This window comes from Mus musculus, chromosome 11, assembly GCF_000001635.26.
Source record: "Mus musculus strain C57BL/6J chromosome 11, GRCm38.p6 C57BL/6J".
Taxonomy (NCBI): Eukaryota; Metazoa; Chordata; class Mammalia; order Rodentia; family Muridae; genus Mus; species Mus musculus.
Window position 1 is genome coordinate 69,765,555 of NC_000077.6, and position 18,478 is coordinate 69,784,032.

At 50.8% G+C, this 18,478-nt stretch overlaps 1 protein-coding gene across 8 annotated transcripts; it reads left to right on the forward strand.

The window, feature by feature from the left end:
- The first annotated feature begins 357 nt into the window (after positions 1-357).
- Positions 358-18,472, forward strand: Zbtb4 (zinc finger and BTB domain containing 4). Of its 8 annotated transcripts, none has more exons than XM_011249293.2 (5): positions 380-531; positions 5,687-5,733; positions 9,822-9,888; positions 10,248-11,335; positions 11,918-16,407. In XM_011249293.2, the coding sequence occupies exons 4-5, from the start codon at positions 10,317-10,319 to the stop codon at positions 13,845-13,847; spliced, it is 2,949 nt and encodes a 982-aa protein (XP_011247595.1). In that variant the 5' UTR covers positions 380-531; positions 5,687-5,733; positions 9,822-9,888; positions 10,248-10,316; the 3' UTR covers positions 13,848-16,407. The 8 variants fall into 8 exon arrangements, with proteins under 8 accessions (NP_001350107.1, NP_083624.2, XP_011247595.1 ...); XM_006534390.3 differs by having other exon boundaries at positions 10,308-11,335; NM_001363178.1 differs by lacking the exon at positions 5,687-5,733 and having other exon boundaries at positions 358-531; positions 11,918-18,472.
- The last annotated feature ends 6 nt before the right edge of the window (positions 18,473-18,478 follow it).

Genomic DNA, 18,478 nt, shown 5'->3' on the forward strand with positions numbered 1-18,478 from the left:
AGAACATGTGTGTGGTGTGCGTGTCTGTGGTGAACAGCTGTGCCCACGCAGCGTGCTCTAGGCGATGTGACCCCTGAGTGAAGGGTGTGCAGAGGGAAGGGCGGGCGTGGGGGTGAGTCCCTTCCCAGGGAATGAGTGGTCTAGGTCACTGCCCGCCCCGTAAGGTGTGCATTCTGCGGGAAGCCCCGAGTCTTTTCCCTGTGAGGGATCCACCAGGCCTTGGCCATCAGACTTCAGAGTCCAGAGTCGGTGTCGTCTGCGCTTTGCTGGCTTCCTCTCAGCGGCGGCGCTGGGGGGGTGGGGGGGGACTGTTTCCGGGGGTGGGGTGGGGGGGAGGACCGGGGCGGGGGGGGAGCCGATGATGTCAGCGGCGGCGGCGGCGGCGGTGGGGCTGGGCCGGGGCCGGGCGCTGGGGGGGGCCGGGGCCGGGGCCGGAGCCGGAGCCGGAGCTGGAGGAGAGCGAAACCCAAGCGGCCGGGGCTGGCCACGGTGATGAGCCGGGCCTGGCAGACGCGGCGCCATCGCAGTCAGGTGGGCCCCGGGGCGAACCGGGCAGGGCTAGGGAAGATGCCCCCTCTCCGCTGCCCGGCGCCGCAGGGGCCGGAGCCGCGCCCCGCGACCGCTCCCCTTCCAGGTTGATCTAGGGGCGCAGGGGTCGGGGGTTCTAATAAGCCCCGCCCCCGGACGTGCACGGCGCTGGGGAGCAACTTAAGAGCGCCCTGGTATGGTGTCCAACGAGCCGTGACTGGGGGACTCGGTCTCCTGGGGCCGTGAAGAGGGTCGCAATCACTCCACCTATGAAGGGTTAAATTCTGCAGCCCAATGCCCCCTCCCTCTGCCTCTGTGGGGCAGGTTGGGGGTTGGGTTGGGGCGGGTGTGATCCCGGGCAAGCGCTGCAAGCTGCTGGGAGGGCGATGGCGTAGGAGCCAGGCAGAGAGGGGGAGGGGTGGCCCTCTGAGCGCCCCAGAGTTGGGGTGTGCAGGGTGCGCAGTGCGAGCAGGGGCCCGGAACCGCCGCGCCGTCGGGGAAGGGTTGTTGCAGTGAGTCCTGGAGATTGTGCCTCCTGCGGTACTGTGGGGCAAGGTAAACTGCTCCTCCTGGGCAACACGGTTTCCCAGTCTGGCACCGAGGGGTCTGCGAGGGCCCTCCCTGATACATAGAGACAGAAAGCCAGGAGGGGGTACTTATTGGTACAGAATTACAAGGTTTGGCTCTGTGGCTTTAGGTGACAGATACCTTAAGTGTGCTGTTCGAGGATTTGTATATAGTTTTTGTCAGCGTGTGTTTTCCTTCACGTATGTCTTGTGTTGTACATATGAATGTTTATGAATGTTTGTTTTCTGCATAGCTGGCATGGTGTGTGTGTGTGTGTGTGTGTGTTATGGTGGACACCAGAATGAGGGGTGTGCGTACCCATTTGAAGAGTGCAGTCAGTTGTGGACATTTGAATCAGAAGGTATCACGCCTGAGTTCCATTTCTGTCGTCCTGATGAGGTGTGGTCCAGTTGTGTAGAGGACAGAAAGGCGGATGGATTTGTGTGTCTGTGATGTACGAGTTTCACGGGGGGCTGCATGTCTGGAACTCAGACCTAATAATCCTCAGGAGCATGTGAGGTGAGGGGTTCTGGGTGGGACATGCAAGATGTGTTTATGGGATCCTGGGAAGCCAAGCACGGGAAAGGTTGCATGTTTGCAACACTCTCCACGGGATTCTTTGGTGACGTTGTTTGTGGGAGCCTGTCTGGGCTGTTGGGCCTGGAGGCAAGCTGCTCAGAAAACACTTAGGAGGAGGTGGCGTGACAAGGGCAATGTGGGCCTTAGACCCAGGAGGCCAGTGGAAGGCTTGGTGTGCATGTCTACCTTCTGTGTGCTTAAGTGACGGGTGTAGGGCTGCCAGGAGATGTTATGGGAAAGTTGGGAGATAAACACTAGGCAGGCGAAAGGGGCAGGAATGGGTGCTGTTGGGTGGCACTGCTCTCCTTTTGCAGGGTCTCTGTGTTTGCCCAGCACATTAGGGCCATAGGGAGGAAAAGTCCTGGCGCCCATAAGGGAAGTGAGCTTAGACAGAGCGGCTCCTTGGTCATGTTTATGTAAAGGCTGGGTGTGACTTTTGTCACTAAAATGGAAAAAGGGATCAGGAGTTTTCAGTCTCCTCCTGCTTTGCCCTCTCCCCCACCCCCCTTCCGGTATCTCTGACGCACATGAAGCCCTACTCCTGGGACAGTGGAAGAGCTTTGGACAGAATTTGCTCACTAAGCAGATTCTTTGGAACAGGTTTCCCTCACCTTTGGGGCCTAGGCCCTTCAGTGCATGTGGGAGATACACATGTACGCCTGCTCACTCCGTTGGTGTTCCTTGTGTGCCCTACTGTGCGTGTCATCTAGCCTGTGTGTACACATATAGGAGTGAGAAAGCTTTAAAGCTGTATCCTCTGGAATGGGTGAGGGAGGCTGTCTGCCTATGAGGCCCGGAGGACAGGTGCAAGCAAGACTTACACTGGAACTGAAGTTCTGGTGCCTCCCCAACTTCCTCAGTGGAACATTCTCTGAGTGCCCTAGTCCACGTCTGTGAGATGGAGCTAACAACCTGCCCAGGGAACTTACAACAGCATATGGAACATAGACCTGATATATAGCGGCAAAGTAGAGACTATGCAGTACCAGCCTCTGTCAGCCCTGCTGCAGAGACTCCCCGGCTCCCAGTTTTACTGGTAACAGTAGTCGTAAACAGTTGGCTTGCACTAACTCTACAGCCTCTGCTCCCAGGCTTCTGTGTCCCACCACTCAGCCGTCCTCACCCTGGCCTCTGAGGACCTCACTCTCTCAGACAAAGCAGCTGAAACCCAGACGTTAAAGCTTTTGCCCCAAGTCACTTGGTTGTGAGAGGTGCTCAGGTCTCAGGTTCTAGGTTCTGTGCTCTTGACTTCTGTGCTGTGCAGCCCTTTGCTTTCCTGGAGCATTCAGTGTGCACACACCACCATTTTTTTTTTTTTTTAAGAACATCACTTTTTTTTTTTGGAGACAGGGTCACACTCTGTAGCCAAGACTAGCCTCAGTTTTTCCCAAGTGTCTTGCCTCAACTTCTTGAATACTGGGATTACAGGCTTAAACTATCATACCTGGCTCAGCAGGACCTTTTTTTTTTTTTTTTTTAAAGATTTAATCATGTATATGAATATTTTTGCCTGTGTGTATGTCTGTGCACCACATGTATCTGAGGAGGTCAGAAGGTGTTATTGGAGCCTCTGCAGCTGGACTTATGGATGGCTCTGAGCCACCATATGGATGCTGGGAATTGAACCTGGGTCTTCTCAAGAACAAGGGCTCTTAACTGCTGGGCTCTCTCTCCTGCCCCTTCACCAATCTATTTTTTGAGGACCAGGGCTCGTAGGCAGTGCTCTCGAGAGTCCTAGCCCAGGGTGTGAGAACCTGAGCATCTGTGGCTTTGCCTTACAGGTGCTGGCTTTGGGACACTGATCAGTCAAAAGTGGGGGATTGTCTTTATCCTATCCCATGGGTGATAGAAGGCAAAAGAGGAGGAACATTTAAGATCAGTCCTAACAGTTTGTAGAGATGTTGGGCCAAGGAAAGGTCATTAAGTGTGTGTGTGTGTGTGTGTGTGTGTGTGTGTGTGTGTGTGTGTGTGTGTGGTGCACTTGAATATGGCGATACTATAAGTGTCAACTGCACATGTGGAGGCCAGAGCAAGACATTGCTTATCTTTTATTGCCTTTGGCCTTATTGGCTGGCTTGGGAAAGGGTCTGACATTAACCTAGAATTTGCCGTTTTGACTAGAATGACCAGCCAGTGAGCCCTCAACCTGTCTTTGCCCTCCAATCCTAAGGTGACAAGTTCAGAGCCATGCCCCAGCTTTATATGTGGGTGCTGGGGATTTGAACTCAAGTACTGTTACTGAGAGCTGACTTATTTGAATGATATTTATATGTATGTGAGCACACACCACTGTGTCCGTGTGGAGTCAGAGGAGAGCTTGCAAGGGTTGCTTCTCCCCTTCTACTGTGTGGATTCAGGTTCCCAGACCTGTGTGGCCAATACCTTTACCCTTTCAGCTATCTTACTCACTCTAGCTTTTGTGTTTTTAAGACAGGGTCTCAATATGTAGGCCTGGGTGACTTTGAACTCTCTGCATTCCTCCTGCTCCAGCCTTCTGAGTGCTGGGATTACAGGCATGAGCTACCAGACCCAGCTTCTAAAGACCATTTTCAACCCAGGAGTCCCTTTAAACTGCAGTTAGTGCTGAGGACTCTCGGTGGAAGAATGCAGGTTGGAAGAGATAAACCTACAGGCAAAGAGATAGCTTGCCCATCGCCTTGATCCGTGTGAGTGTTAACGAGGGCTTGGACTAGTTTGGCAGCACAAAGGGGCTTGAGAAGGCTGGCAGGCCATTTCCAGGCAGCTTTAGACAGACTTGGTGACTGCTGGATTTAGGAATAAGGGAAAGGGTGGAGTCAGATGTGACACAGTTAACACTTAAGCACGTGAGAATTTGTGTGGTGATTTATGTAACCAGCTGGCCTGCTATAGGCTCCTCGGGGCAGGATCCAGCAGTGTGGCAGAGGGAAAGGCTCGGCATCTGGGGTCATCCAAGCCTGGATTAAAATTCTGGCTGTTTCTTAAAATGTCTCTTACCTTCAGTAAGATTTATTCCTTTTCTGTAAAATCTTGAGAATATAAAAAGCTACTGTGGCCTGTTGTGTGCAGCTGTGGGGGGAGACAATTGTATCAAGCCTCTAGGTAGGATCCAGGTAGACTGAGTGTCCTTAAGTCAAGATACGGTCGACATCCTCAGCTCTGAAGATGGCTTCTTTCTTTATAGTAGAGGCTCCAGGAAGAATAGTTTTTTCTGTTTGTTCTAGAAAAGTCTCATATTGTCCAAACTAACTTCAAATTCATGATCTTCTGCACCCAACCCCCAGAGTGCTGGTATTAAAGGCTTGTGCCACCAACACCGATTCTCTAATTTACCGAAATCCTGCGCTTCATACATTTCCTTCTGGGATCCAAGGCCATGCTAGACAAGTGTCCTGGACCTTCAGCCTCTAAAGTTTTTCACCTCACATTATGCACAATGCAAGATATTTGAGCAAACAACACACCCATCCTACCTTGTCCCTCCTTGAAGCCCATACTCTAGAGATAAATGAGCAGTGTGTTTATAAGTGACACGAAGGGAAATAAAAAACATAGAGAGCTATGAAGTTTCCGAAAGTGGGAAGAGGCTAGGGAAGAGCCCTGAGCCAGGTGACAGGTCAGAGCATACAGAAGGTAGAACTATGGGGCCTTAAGCGATCGAGAGGAAAGAACATCCCATTCTCCGCATTTGGGGAACAGCAAGAGGTGAAGCATTCTGGAATGTGTGCACAGAACCTCAGCTCCACGGTACCTCTGAGGTCACTCAGGCAGTCAGGAGTAGAAAACTAGGGCTGGGAATGTAAGTCAGGAATACAGCTCCCTTAGCACACCTGAGGCCCTGGGTTCACTCCTCAGTCACACACACACACACACACACACACACACACACACACACACACACAAAACATAGAAGTGGGGCTGGAGAAATGGCTCAGCAATTAAGAGCACTGGCTTTTCTTCCAAATGGACCCGGGATTCAAATCCCAGCACCCAGATGGCAACTCACAATTTCCGTCTGTAATTCCAATTGCAGGGAATATGATACCCTGGCACAGATATACATGGAGGCAGAACACCAATGTAAGTAAAATTTTAAACATTTAAAAAGCAAACAAATAAAAAAAAAAACCATAGAAATATAAGAATATGTTTTCGTTTAAACCCCAGATGTGGGGACATGGGGATGCTTTGCAGCAGCTGACTATGATTTGCCTCATGCTCTAGCAGAGGTGTGGTTTTGCCAGCTGCAGATAGTTTCTGCAGTTGTGCGATGTTTGGAATTCTGGGAACTTTTCAGAGGGTATATAAATGCTAGAGCTCTGATAGGTGGGGTGGTGGTTATTGGTCATTCAGGGGGGTGGAGGGTTACGGCTTGTTAGAAACAAAAAGGAAGAAATTAGATTCAGAGATGTTTTATCTTTCTCTCTTCCCTCTGTCTTCTTTTTTTGTTTGTTTGTTTGTTTTGTTTTGTTTTTGTTTTTCGAGACGGAGTTTCTCTGTGTAGCCTTGGCTGTCCTGGAACTCACTTTGTAGATCAGGCTGGCCTCGAACTCAGAAATCCACCTGCCTCTGCCTCCCAAGTGCTGGGATTAAAGGCATGTGCCACCATGCCCCGCCCCTCTGTCTTCTTTCTCTCCTATCTAGTGGCAGGGGGTGAGAAGGGAGCTGGGGTTGGGGAGGGATAGAGGGTGGGAAAAAGAAGAACTCACAAAGTAGCTAAGACCCTTTGCAAGAGAAACAGCAAGGACAGACAAAGAACTTTAAAATTCACAGAACCACCAAACTCATCCTTTCAAATGTTTGTTTGTTTCTTTGTTTGTCTGTTTAATGTGTATGAGTATCTTGCCTGAATGCATGTTTATGTGCCACATACCATCTGCTGCCAATGGAGGTCAGAAGACATGAGATTCCTCTGCCACAGTTGTGAGCTGTCATTGGGTGCTGTAAATAGAACCTGGATCTTCTCAGAGAGAGAGTGACCAGTGCTCTTAACTGCTGAACCCTCTCTTTACCAAATTCATCTGACAGCCCAAATTCTGCCTTTTTTTCTTCTTCATCACTTTACTTACCATTTTCTAGGGCGAAATTTCAAGACTAGGCACAGTCATCCCTTAGTATCTATGAGAAGTTGGTTCCAGAATGCCCCATGGGTATATATAAATCTCAAAATTTTATGCTGGTATAAATATACTAGTTATACTAGTAAGTCATGTCTGGTGATACTAGTTATACTAGTAAGTCATGTCTGGTGATACTAGTTATACTAGTAAGTCATGTCTGGTGATACTAGTTATACTAGTAAGTCATGTCTGGTGATACTAGTTATACTAGTAAGTCATGTCTGGTGATATGCTCCTATCCTCCCAACACTGAGGAGGTGGAGGGTTAGGATCAGGAAGGAGTTCAAGACCACTCTTGATCAGTTCAGGTCTGGGCTACAAGAGACCCTGTCTCAAAATAAGTAAACAATGTGTCAAAGTATCTGCATCTAAATTACGTCCTGCTGTCTACCTTGTTGTCTCTACTTAAAATGTTTAAATCCTTAAATTCTATATAAATTGTTTTTGGAAATTTGTATTTTATTTTTTTGGTTCCATTCAGGGTTCTCCCTTTTGGGTCTGCTGGCCTGATACTTGGTATGAAGATCAGGGTGACACTGAACATCAGTGACCCTTCTGCCTCTCCTCCTCAGTGCTGGGACATGCATGTCCACCACACCTGTTCAAATAGTTCTTCTTGTGTGTTGTGCAGAGAACAATGGCCAGAGAATAAAGTCTGTGTATGTTCAGTGCAGGACCAGTGTTTTGGAATATTGTTGATCCCTAGTTGGTTAGTTATTAGCCCATTTTATCTTTACAGCCACCCTGCCCAGTGGGAACTGTTTCTCACCGCCACCATACAGACAAGAAAACTAAGATGAAGGTTAAGTAACTTTTCCAGGATCATATAACTGGTGTCTTCATCGCCCATAACTCATTTTAGGGCACTGTCCTGTCCTGGGGCAGTTGAACTGGTCTAAACTGTAAGGGACTAGCAGCAGTGCCAGGGTCAGGTCGCCGCAGCAGTGCGTTCCCTGGACCTGAAGATGAGCTCTCAGTGCTTAGCTCCTTATCAGTGGTCATTCTGAGTGTTAAAAGGAGATCGTGTGCGTAACATATTTTGTTATGCTTTGCCTGGCAATAAATGGCAGCTCCAATACTTGTAGTGATCATGATTCTGGGTGATTGTTAAGAGCCAGGCCATCTTTGGGTCTCTGCAGTTCTAAGAAGCACCAACAGGCCTTGCCCCCATACAGTGGTAGTCCACACTCAGGTGCATATCTGTAGGCGCCTGTCTTGTAACATGTGGTGCAGACTGGGCAGTCCTGGTTCCAGGGGCGAATGGGGACTGGAATCAAACTGACTCTGCTTATCTTCACATGGCTTCCTAGAGGAAGGAGCTCCCCTAATTATACAAAGTTCTATGTAGGCTAACAGTGGGGGCTGTTAACATCCTCTGTCATGGTGTACTGAAGTCACTGGAGACTTGGAACCCAAACTTTGTAGGGTCAGATCCCAGCCTTGAGCTAGCTACCTAGTATGCCTGAGTTTTTATCATCTTAAAGAAGAGAATCACACTAAGTGGTGAGGGAAAAGATGAAATGACACAAATGCAGTGCTGAGGCCATCATAGAAGGGAGTAAGAGGGACTGGAGAGACAGACAGCTCAGTGGTTAAGAACACTGGCTGCTCTTCCAGAGGACCTGGTTTCAGTTCCCAGCTTACAACTGTCTGTAATAATTCCACTTCCAGGGGATCTGACACCATTATCCAGATATACATGCAGGTAGAACACCAATGTACATTAAGATAGATAGATAGATAGATAGATAGATAGATAGATAGATAGATAGATAGATAGGAGGGAGTAAGAGACAATGACTCCAGACAACAGGTGAGGAGAATATCTGTCCCCAGGACTCTTGCCGTACCACCCACAATGCAGTAACAAATGGGGCAACCCTTGGGCTCTGCGCCTGGCATGGTGGTCACAACTTTGGTTACCACTATTGCCCTGTTTACCACCATTTTTTCCTCCTGCCCAGAAGAGGTATCAGAGCCATGTCTTGGGGCATCTTGAAGTGAGGTATAGTCTTTAGTCTATATGGTGATCACTGGGGAAGGAGCATTTGGGAGATTAGATGAGAAGCTTTGGATGTGTGGCCCTCGGCCTGTGGAAGGAGCCAGAGCTTTGTGAGTACACTGAGGGTAAATAAGAAGGACCCACGCAATCTCTGCCAGGCTTTGGATAAGGGACCAGAATGGCTCTGGAACTCGGATCCTCAAATGAAAAAGGGAACCTGAGACTGCAGTGGCCAGCACAGCTGTGAATTGCTCACTTGTGACTGCCATAGCTTACTCTTTGGTTGCCTACTGTTCCATTTGGATGAACCTCTCTGCAAGAGGTGTGGTGGGTTACATGTGCCCCTGGTCCCGGCTTTAAAGACAAAATCCAGAAGCCAAAGGTCTCAGAACAAAGAGTTGGACCCAAAGCCCCTCGCTCTAGGTCTGGTCACCTTCCCAGGGTCCTCAAGAGACTAGAGCAAATAGGCATGTATGCATGCCACTGGCCAGCTGGTATGTAGAGCACCTCCTAACACCCCCCAACATATGTCCCAGGCTAAAGTTTCTGGGTCTGTGGTGTAGATGTGGAAGCACTCTCCTAATGCAAAAATCTAATCAGGTTAGTCCTATGGGGAGGGCGGAGTTCTATTTTGGTATGTAAATAAGCCGACTGAGATTTAAAACAACAACAACAAAACAGGCAAATCTTTGATTTCTTTGAGTCCCAGGTCTGGGCCACAGGGATTAGAGAGCGGACTGCAGGCTGAGGCTGCCCTGAACCTGTGGGATTGAAATGTGTTGCTGTGCTATTCCGAGGCGAATTGGGGCTATGCAAATCATCTTGTTGTACTTCCTGTAGCTGACTGAGCAAGCCTAGTGATAATCTTGTGGCCTCCCTGGTCTGATTGGATTTGGCCACATAGCCTGACGGGCTGCTGGTAGGGATCAGGGTTTGCAGAGCAGCCAAGGTGTCTTTGACTGTTGGCCCACACCCTGAATCCTTTCCTTGTGAGGACCCTCTCCCCTCTCCTCTTGATTTCTGACACAGTTTCCGTTTCTCTGCAGAAGGAAAAGGCCAGGCTGGAGGGACTTGCTGAGCCACGACGCTTCTCCATGTTGGCTATGCTCTCAGGTGAGAGAGTGCAGGGAAGACTACAGCCAGGGAGAAAGTAGACCCCAGGCGGGAAGGCAGCCAAGGCAGCAGCCATTTTGTTCAGTCCTCCTCTCCCCCAATGGTTGGGTGTGGAGAGCTCCCCTTCTACTGCTTACTGTAAATCTGGAGGTCATGACTACTTGCCCTTTGCTGTGGCCTGAGGTATCCCTGGCCTCTGCTGACCCAGATGTTAGACATGTGCTGGTCTTGGACACTAGTTCGATTCTGAGCTGTCTAGTATTAATCCATGACTTCTGTGGCCTGAATTATTCAGCCTTTCACCAGATTCTGTCCAACAGCCTCTAACTGCCGTCCCCCATTTATCTCCCTGCTCTCAGAGGTTCCTGACACCGGCCCAGCCTCTGAGACTCTCCCTGGCCTCTTTTCCCTATGTTTAGGCTGGCATCATGCCACCCCCTGCAGAGGTGACGGACCCATCCCATGCCCCAGCTGTCCTGCATCAGCTCAATGAGCAGCGGCTCCGTGGCCTCTTCTGTGACGTCACCCTCATAGCTGGAGACACCAAGTTCCCTGCTCACCGCAGTGTCCTGGCCGCCTCTAGTCCCTTCTTCAGAGAAGCCCTACTAGCTTCAGCCCCACTGCCCCTTCCACCAGTTACTGGCGGCTCAGCCCCCAGCCCCGCAACCACCACAGCTGCCTCCTCTTCGTCCTCCTCTCCCCCTCCAGCCTCTCCTCACTCTTCATCTCCTCCCCGGGTGCTAGAGCTGCCCGGGGTCCCAGCAGCTGCCTTCTCCGATGTCCTCAACTTCATCTATAGTGCCCGGCTTGCACTCCCTGGCGGTGGTGGGGATGGGGCAGCTGTGGCAGAGATTGGAGCTCTGGGCCGGAGGCTGGGTATCTCCCGTCTACAGGGCCTGGGGGAAGGAGGTGATACTTGGGTACCACCTGCCCCAACTTCCATGGTCACCTCAGATCCTACTGAGGATGGTTTGGGGGCAGGGCCTAGAACAGATGGAGAGTGGGTGGGTGACAAAGCTGAGGCCCTGACTCCTGACTCCCAGCCCCGGCGGCCCTTTCCTTGCCCTCGATGTGGAAAAAGCTTCATCCATCCCAAGCGACTACAGACCCACGAGGCTCAGTGTCGACGAGGGTCCAACACTCGGGGGTCTGCAGGGCTGGGGCCTGGAGTCTCTGGCTCTGGGGGTCCTGCAGGAGTGGATGCCTCTGCCCTGCCACAACCAGTGGGCTTCAGAGATGGCCCTGAGCATGTGGTGAAGGTTGTGGGCGGCCACGTGCTCTATGTGTGTGCGGCCTGTGAGCGTTCCTACGTGACCCTGTCCAGCCTGAAGCGGCACAGCAATGTACACTCGTGGCGGAGGAAGTACCCCTGCCGCTACTGTGAGAAGGTGTTTGCCCTGGCTGAGTACCGCACCAAGCACGAGGTGTGGCACACTGGGGAGCGCAGGTGAGTGACCTGAGGTGACAAGGGAGGGATGGGCCGAGGGGGCTAGAAAGCCGGCTGTCCACACCAGGGTCTGCTCTTGTCCTGTCCTGCTTCCATGCCTCCTTTCAGCCCCAGTTCCTGGATGCCAGCATCTTGCCTGTCCATCCAGGCTTGGTGCTGTGGGAAAAGCTAGGAAGGAAAGAGAAATCTGCCCCTCCCAGGAGAGGACTGTGGGAGTCCAGGCCCACCCACTGGGGTTTTCGAGCACACAGAACAACACCTGGTATTTCCTTAGCCTGTCCATTCTGTTCTTTGCACCACAGAAGGCATTTTGGGGGCTAAACTATGTGACTAGTCCCATTTCACGACAGAACAGCCAAGGCTGAGAGTGGAAGCTGGAAGGAGCCAGGGTGCTGAGCTTAGTCTGGCCCTGCTGCAGTGGCTGGCAGGGTGCAGCAAAGCAGCAGGAAGGGAGGATGGAGAGGTTGCTGGGCAGTTACAGGTCTGAGGGCTGCAGATGACAGGGCAAGATGAGGTACTGCCTTCAGGGCCCTTAACTCAAGTGGCTCTGTTCCTGCCCTATTCCCTGCTGTCCTGGCCCAGGTACCAGTGCATCTTCTGCTGGGACACCTTTGTCACCTATTATAACCTGAAGACCCACCAGCGAGCCTTCCATGGCATTAGCCCTGGCCTCCTAGCCAGTGAGAAGACACCCAATGGAGGCTACAAACCCAGGCTTAATACCCTCAAGCTGTACCGCCTGCTCCCTATGCGGGCGGCCAAGCGGCCCTACAAGACCTACAGTCAGGGAGCCCCTGAGGCCCCTCTTTCTCCAAGCCTCCACACACCGGCCCCCGCGGCAATGCCAGCCAGCCCCCAACCCCTACCCCCACCCGCCCCAGAGCCTGGTCCTCCCCCCTCTGTCATCACCTTTGCTCATCCGGCTCCCTCTGTCATTGTCCACGGGAGCAGTAGTAGTGGTGCAGCCGGGGGCGGACCAGCCGGCACAGGAGGGTCCCAAGCTGCCTCAGTCATCACTTATACGACTCCCCCAAGACCCCCCAAGAAACGAGAGTACCCACCTCCTCCCCCTGAGCCTACAGCAACACCCACCAGCCCAGCCTCCACCGCCGTCAGCCCAGCCACAGCTGCAGGGCCAGCCACAGCCACAGAGGAGGCCAAGGGCCGGAATCTGCGGGCTGGGAGGACTCTGACTTACACAGCCAAACCCGTGGGTGGGTTGAGTGGGAGTGGGGGTTCCCCCACAGGGACTGGCCGAGGCTCTTCTCAGCTTCAGGCTCCACCTCCACTGTGTCAGATCACTGTGCGAATTGGGGAAGAGGCCATTGTCAAGCGCCGCATCTCAGAAACTGACCTGCGTCCTGGAGAGCTGAGTGGAGAGGAAGTAGAGGAGAGCGAGGAAGAGGAGGAGGAAGAGGAGGAGGAGGACCAGGAGGAACAAGAGGAATCGAAGGCTGGAGGGGAAGATCAGCTTTGGAGACCCTACTATTCATACAAGCCTAAGCGCAAGGCTGGAGCTACTGCCGGCGGGGCCAGCGGGGTCAGTGGACTGCCCCGAGGACGAAGACCACCACGCTGGAGGCAAAAGCTGGAACGAAGGGGCTGGGAGGAGACCCCATCAGTGGAGGGCCCAGGAGGACGAGGACGTGGTGAGCGTAGGCACCGTTGTGGGGACTGTGCCCAGGCCTTTGCCACTGTGAGGAAGCTGAGAAAGCACCAGGAAGCCCATAGTGGAGGCTCCCACACCTCCAGGACTGGGAGGAGGTCTTCCACCCGCTTCACCTGTCCCCACTGTGCCAAGGTGTGCAAGACGGCAGCTGCCCTGAACCGACATGGGCAAAGGCATGCTGTGGAACGGCCCGGGGGCACTCCCACACCTGTCATTGCCTATTCCAAAGGAAGCATTGGCACCAGGCCCACTGACGTCAAGGAGGAGGCCCCCCAGGAGATGCAAGTGTCCTCTTCCAGTGGGGAGGCAGGCAGTGGTAGCGCTGCCGCTGCTGAAGCTTCTGAGTCTGCCTCACTCCAGGACCCGGTCATCTCTGGGGGTGAGGAGCCTCCAGTAGCAGGTGGGGGCAGCTATGTATACCCACCTGTGCAGGAATTTCCCCTGGCCCTGATAGGAGGCAGCCGGGAGCCCAGTGCCGGCAAAGGAAAACCTGGGAATGAGGGTTCCTTGGGAGCTTCTGAGGGTGACCGGATGGAGGGGATGGGGACTGCCAAAGTCACCTTCTACCCTGAGCCCTACCCACTTGTCTATGGCCCCCAGCTCCTTGCTGCCTACCCTTACAACTTCAGCAACTTGGCTGCTCTCCCAGTTGCTCTCAACATGGTCCTACCTGACGAAAAAGGTGGTGGGGCCCTTCCCTTCCTACCAGGGGTCTTTGGCTACGCAGTGAATCCTCAAGCGGCGCCACCCACTCCCCCTCCCCCTCTCCCTCTGCCAGTTTCCCCTAAGGGAATAGGGGGAATGACAGGGGTAGAGAGAACCCAGAAGGGGGATGTGGGGTGAGCAACAAGGCCAGGTCCCCCTCTTACCAGATGCCACCCTCCCCGAGTCCCCTCCCCCCACTCTCAGCTCCCTGGCCTCCCTGCCCTTTGGGAGCCCCATCACACTCTTGTGCAGGGATTTGGGGGCCCCTGGAGCTCAGGAGTCAGGCTGCTTTGTGTGATTGTAGTTTCCCCATTCCCTGAGAAGGGAGTTTTGGTGGTTCCTCTCTGTCTTCTCCAGGGAATGGCCCCTGTGAGGGGAAGAGCCAGCTCCCATCCCTCATCCAGCCCTTGGGGCAACTGAGCAATATACTTATCTGAGTCTCTACTTACAGCCCCCACCAGCTCTGAATGTCTAACCTGCTCCCCTGATCTGTAAGCCTAGGGGGAACCATCTCTCACCCAACGATGCCTGCTCATTCTGACGCTGTCTCTAAGACCTTCTTCCCCAGAGGCTTCCTAGCACATTCCATCCTTTGTGGCCCAAGGCCTGGACCAGACCATTGTGATATCCAACCCACCAGCCTGGAAGCATGGCTTTTGGATTCCGTTCTTCCCAAGGGTGGGTTTCCCTGTCCTTGTTTCTTTCATATTAAGACGCCATGCCTTCCTTGGCTTCCATGCCTTTGGATCTTCCATATTCCTTCCTGTGCTCCTAGACTTGGAGATGGCCTAACCCATTTCAGGTCAAAAGGAGGTGGGAGGTGTCCTGTGGCTAAGCACTTTCTCAATACAGGGCAGGGAAATCGTGGGCCCTACCTTTACCCCCACGTCCAGTGACCCCAGATTCTTCCAAGACAAAAGAGGTGAATAGATCATAACTCTTCTGGCCTTTATATGTGGCTTCTTTGGGGCTAACCTAACTTTGAGCACCAGGTATGAAGCACTCCATAGAGAATGGAGAAGATACTCTACTTTCTCCCTGACAACCCCTTACTAGGGCTTCTCCTAGATTAGACCAAATAGCCAGATAAATGGATGGGGTTTGATGTGTGGGTAAGCCCAGGATTTGAACATCACCTCCATCTTTACCTTTATCCCTTCTCTGATGTCACTGTCCTCACCGATCACTCCAGATGGTTTCAAAGGAACCATCTTTCTCTTCTGGTGGGCTTTGGGGTATCCCCACCAACTTTGCCTCCAAAATAGCACCTTATACCCCATCTTTGACTCAGTCCCCCACACCCAAAGATCCCAGCCTAGGAATGGGGTGCAGGGATTTTAAATAGTCCCTAATCCCTAATTTGCACTAGTTAACCCTGGTCAGGGGACCTATGTTTCCTTCCAGTAGGGACTATAGACAAATGTTTGTTCTTAATTCCCTTTGAAAAATGGGGCCTCCCTGATGTGTGATTAGATGGATATTTCCAATATACCCATCTCCCCTCCCCCACAAAGAAAGAACCAGCTCACAAAGGGAGAGCCAGTTTGGGCAAGCAAATTTGATGTGGGAGTTAGAGGAGTATGACTTCAAAAGGAGAAAGACTGTTTTAACCAAATGACAGTCTTTCTCTCAGCTACTGTTTTCTGGGGCCAAGATGGCTGCCCTCTGACCTGCTGTGGAGAGGGCAAGATCATGGCTTTTGGAGGGAGGTGAGTTTGGGAAGGCCAGGAGCATCCTCCTGCCCCCTCCTAGCCTCCAAGTATATAGAAAGGGGGAGGTTTTTGACAGGCTTCCTGAATGTTAACCACGGAGGGGGTCACTCCACCCCTCCTCTGTCTCTTTGCACTTTTCTTGGTCTTGGCTACAGCCTGAGTGAAGAATTTCCTACTGAATGTACCAAGTTCCAGTTTTTAAGGGTTTGGAAAAAGTTTCAAACAGGGAAAAATGGAGAGAAAAAAAAAGAAAAAGAAAAAAAATCACTAAAAACTCCCGTAAATCTTGTTTCTGGCACTTTAGAAAAACTGCAAAAAATACATAATAAAGAATACATATATATATATCTACACACAAATTATATATATAAATATATCTATATATACAGCGGAACCACAAGAGAGACTGAGGAAGGCCTGAAGGCAGGGGGCAGACAGGGGTCCCTCCTACCCTCCACTGCCCTCCTCTGAGGAAGTCATGAGAGAAGGGGTAAAAAATGGTCTGGGGAATTTGAATTTCAGAATAGATCAAAATTCTACCTTTTGGAAGAATTGAGATTCTTATGTGGGCTTTTTTTTGTTGTCGTTTTTTGTTTTTAATAAGGGTAAAGAGAATAGCTTCCAGAATTTAGCAACAAATAGTTGTGGCAAAGCAGAAACTTAAAAATATGTATTTGAGATGGAAGGTCTCGATATCATGAGTTTCAGGTGTTGGAAGTTTGGGATTTCGCAATTTTGTCATTTGAAGGTGATCAAGTCTTGTCAGTTTGTGCCCTCTTTCCCCATGTGACCTGGGAAGAAGGGAGAAAGTGGGAAGCCACTGGTTCTGTGCCACAGCACGCAAGATTTAGAATTTTACAGACTCTAGCTCTATATGTAGTGAGGACCCAGATTTAGAGAATCTGACCACTATTTATCTCCAGATTTGTGTGTGTTTCCAATTCTCTAGGCCAATAAATCAACAAGACAAATGAACTATGCTCACAGCGGGATGCCAGATGCGATCATTTGTGTGACTGGGGGTAGGGGGCAGGCATTTGTTGTCTTTGCTTGGCAGGGATCCTGAGACCTGTAGCCTACTCCTGACTCCAGGTGCTTCACTGTAGTTGTCTAGCCCCTAGGCTGCAGCTCACTTCTATCTGACCTCTCTACACAGAGATGCTAACTCTGGAGCTGGGGATGTAGCTCAGTCGGTAGAGAGAGGGCTTGAGTAGAATGCGGGTGTGTTTCTCAGCTCAACAAGATGGCACACACCTATAAAACAAGCGCTTGGGAGGTGAAGGTTAAGGGTCATCTTCAGCTACACATAGAGTTCCATAGCCCCTTTCTCACAAGGTCCCTTCTTAAAAATGCAGTGCTCCCCTGCCCCCACCTTTAGAAGCACCCTTAAGTGCTGTGTTCAAGATTTCTATGTCCCAGAATAACCTTTGCCTTAAGCCAGGTGCAGAGATTGCATCATTGCCATAAGAGCTCCTTACTCCACTCCTGTCTCCTTGGCTTCATCTTGCCTGCTGGGTCTCTTTATGGAGGAATAGCTGGGAGCACGAGTAAGGCTGGACAGGTAGATGAGATCTTGTCTGGTTTGAGTATCCTGACCAGAGTGGGTTGCGACTCATAAGCCCTGGCAAGTTGCTGTCAACAGCCGCATCTGGTCTCTCGTCACTATAGCTTTCTAAATGTTTTCAAGAGAAGCCAAAAAACCCAAATGTCTGTAAGGTACACAAACTTTAAAGGTACCAAGCTTCAACTACTTTTTTTCCTTTGAGTGTTTTGCTTGCATGTAGGTCTGTGTACCACACATATACGGTGCCAGAGGAGGTCAGAAAGAGGGTATTCGATCCACTGGGGGCTGGAGTTGCACATGTGGGTGATAGGAATCAAATCCTGAAGAAGAGCAGCCAATGTTCCTAACCTCGGAATCATCTCTCTCCAGTCCCTAATCCACATTTAAGATATCTTTAATCCTAGCATTCATGAGGCAGAAGCAAGTGGAGTTTGAGGCCAACCTGGTCTACACAACAAGCTCCAGGCTAGCCATGGTTACAGAGCGAGACCATGTCTCGAGGCTGTGTACCGTAGTGAGTTAAAGGCCAGGTTGGACAACTTACTAAGACTCTGTTTCTAAAACAAAAACCAGGCTTGGTGAGATGTGTCTATAATCCCAGTTCTTGAAAGAAGCAGATGGATCAGGAGTTTAAGTGGTTCTTAGCTCTGTAGTGAGTTCAGCCAACCTGGACTGTATGAGACCCTGTCTCAAAACAAAACAAAAATTAAAGCTGCACTAGTGGTGAAAAACTGTGACCCCAGCATTTGAGAGGGTAAGGCAAAAGGGTTGCTGAGAGTTCAAGACCAGCCTGGACTATATCAAGACTGTCTTAAACAACAGTAACAAAACCATGAAGTCAAAAATGAAGGAAAAATAAGGTCTGTTAAATAGCTCAGAGGTAGATGACTTGCCTACTGTTTGCAATTCTGGGTTCAATTCCAACTACTCTAAAAACAAACCAATAAATACTGTACAGCCCAAGGACATAGGCAAAAAATAAAACAAAACAAAAAAACCCAAGCCAAAAAAAAAAATGCACCTGTTTGAAAGCTCTGATATATACTGTTAGGAATTCTCTATGGGCACATACTACTACGTGCTCCATTTTACAGATATAACAACAGATAGTGAGTAGTTTAGTGGTTTGTGTGCCAGAGCTAGCACTTGAATAAGGTTGTGTGTGAGACAAGGTCTCATTCTATAACCTCGACTGGGTGAAACCCACAGCAGTCCTGCCTCAGCCTTCCAACGCTGGGGTTCTAAGTATGGGACACTATGCCTGGTTTGAATGAGATCTCTCAATATGTAGCAGAGGTTGGCCTTGAACTCATAGCAATCCTCCTGCCTCTGTCTTCCAAGTTCTGAGATTACAGGCATTCACCACCACTCCCCCCCTCCCCCTTTTTTAAATGTTTATTGCAAATGCTGACTTTTAGAAATAACCTTTTTTCACTCTAAAGGTGGTAATCATTGCAAAAAATAAATTTTAGAAAGTTAAAAATAGACAAAAA

Coding starts and splice junctions, on each gene's coding strand:
- Zbtb4 (NM_001363178.1), top strand. CDS start 10,317: ATGCCACCCCCTGCAGAGGTGACGGACCCATCCCATGCCCCAGCTGTC. Junction 11,336..11,917: donor TGGCACACTGGGGAGCGCAG/GTGAGTGACCTG, acceptor GTCCTGGCCCAG/GTACCAGTGCATCTTCTGCT.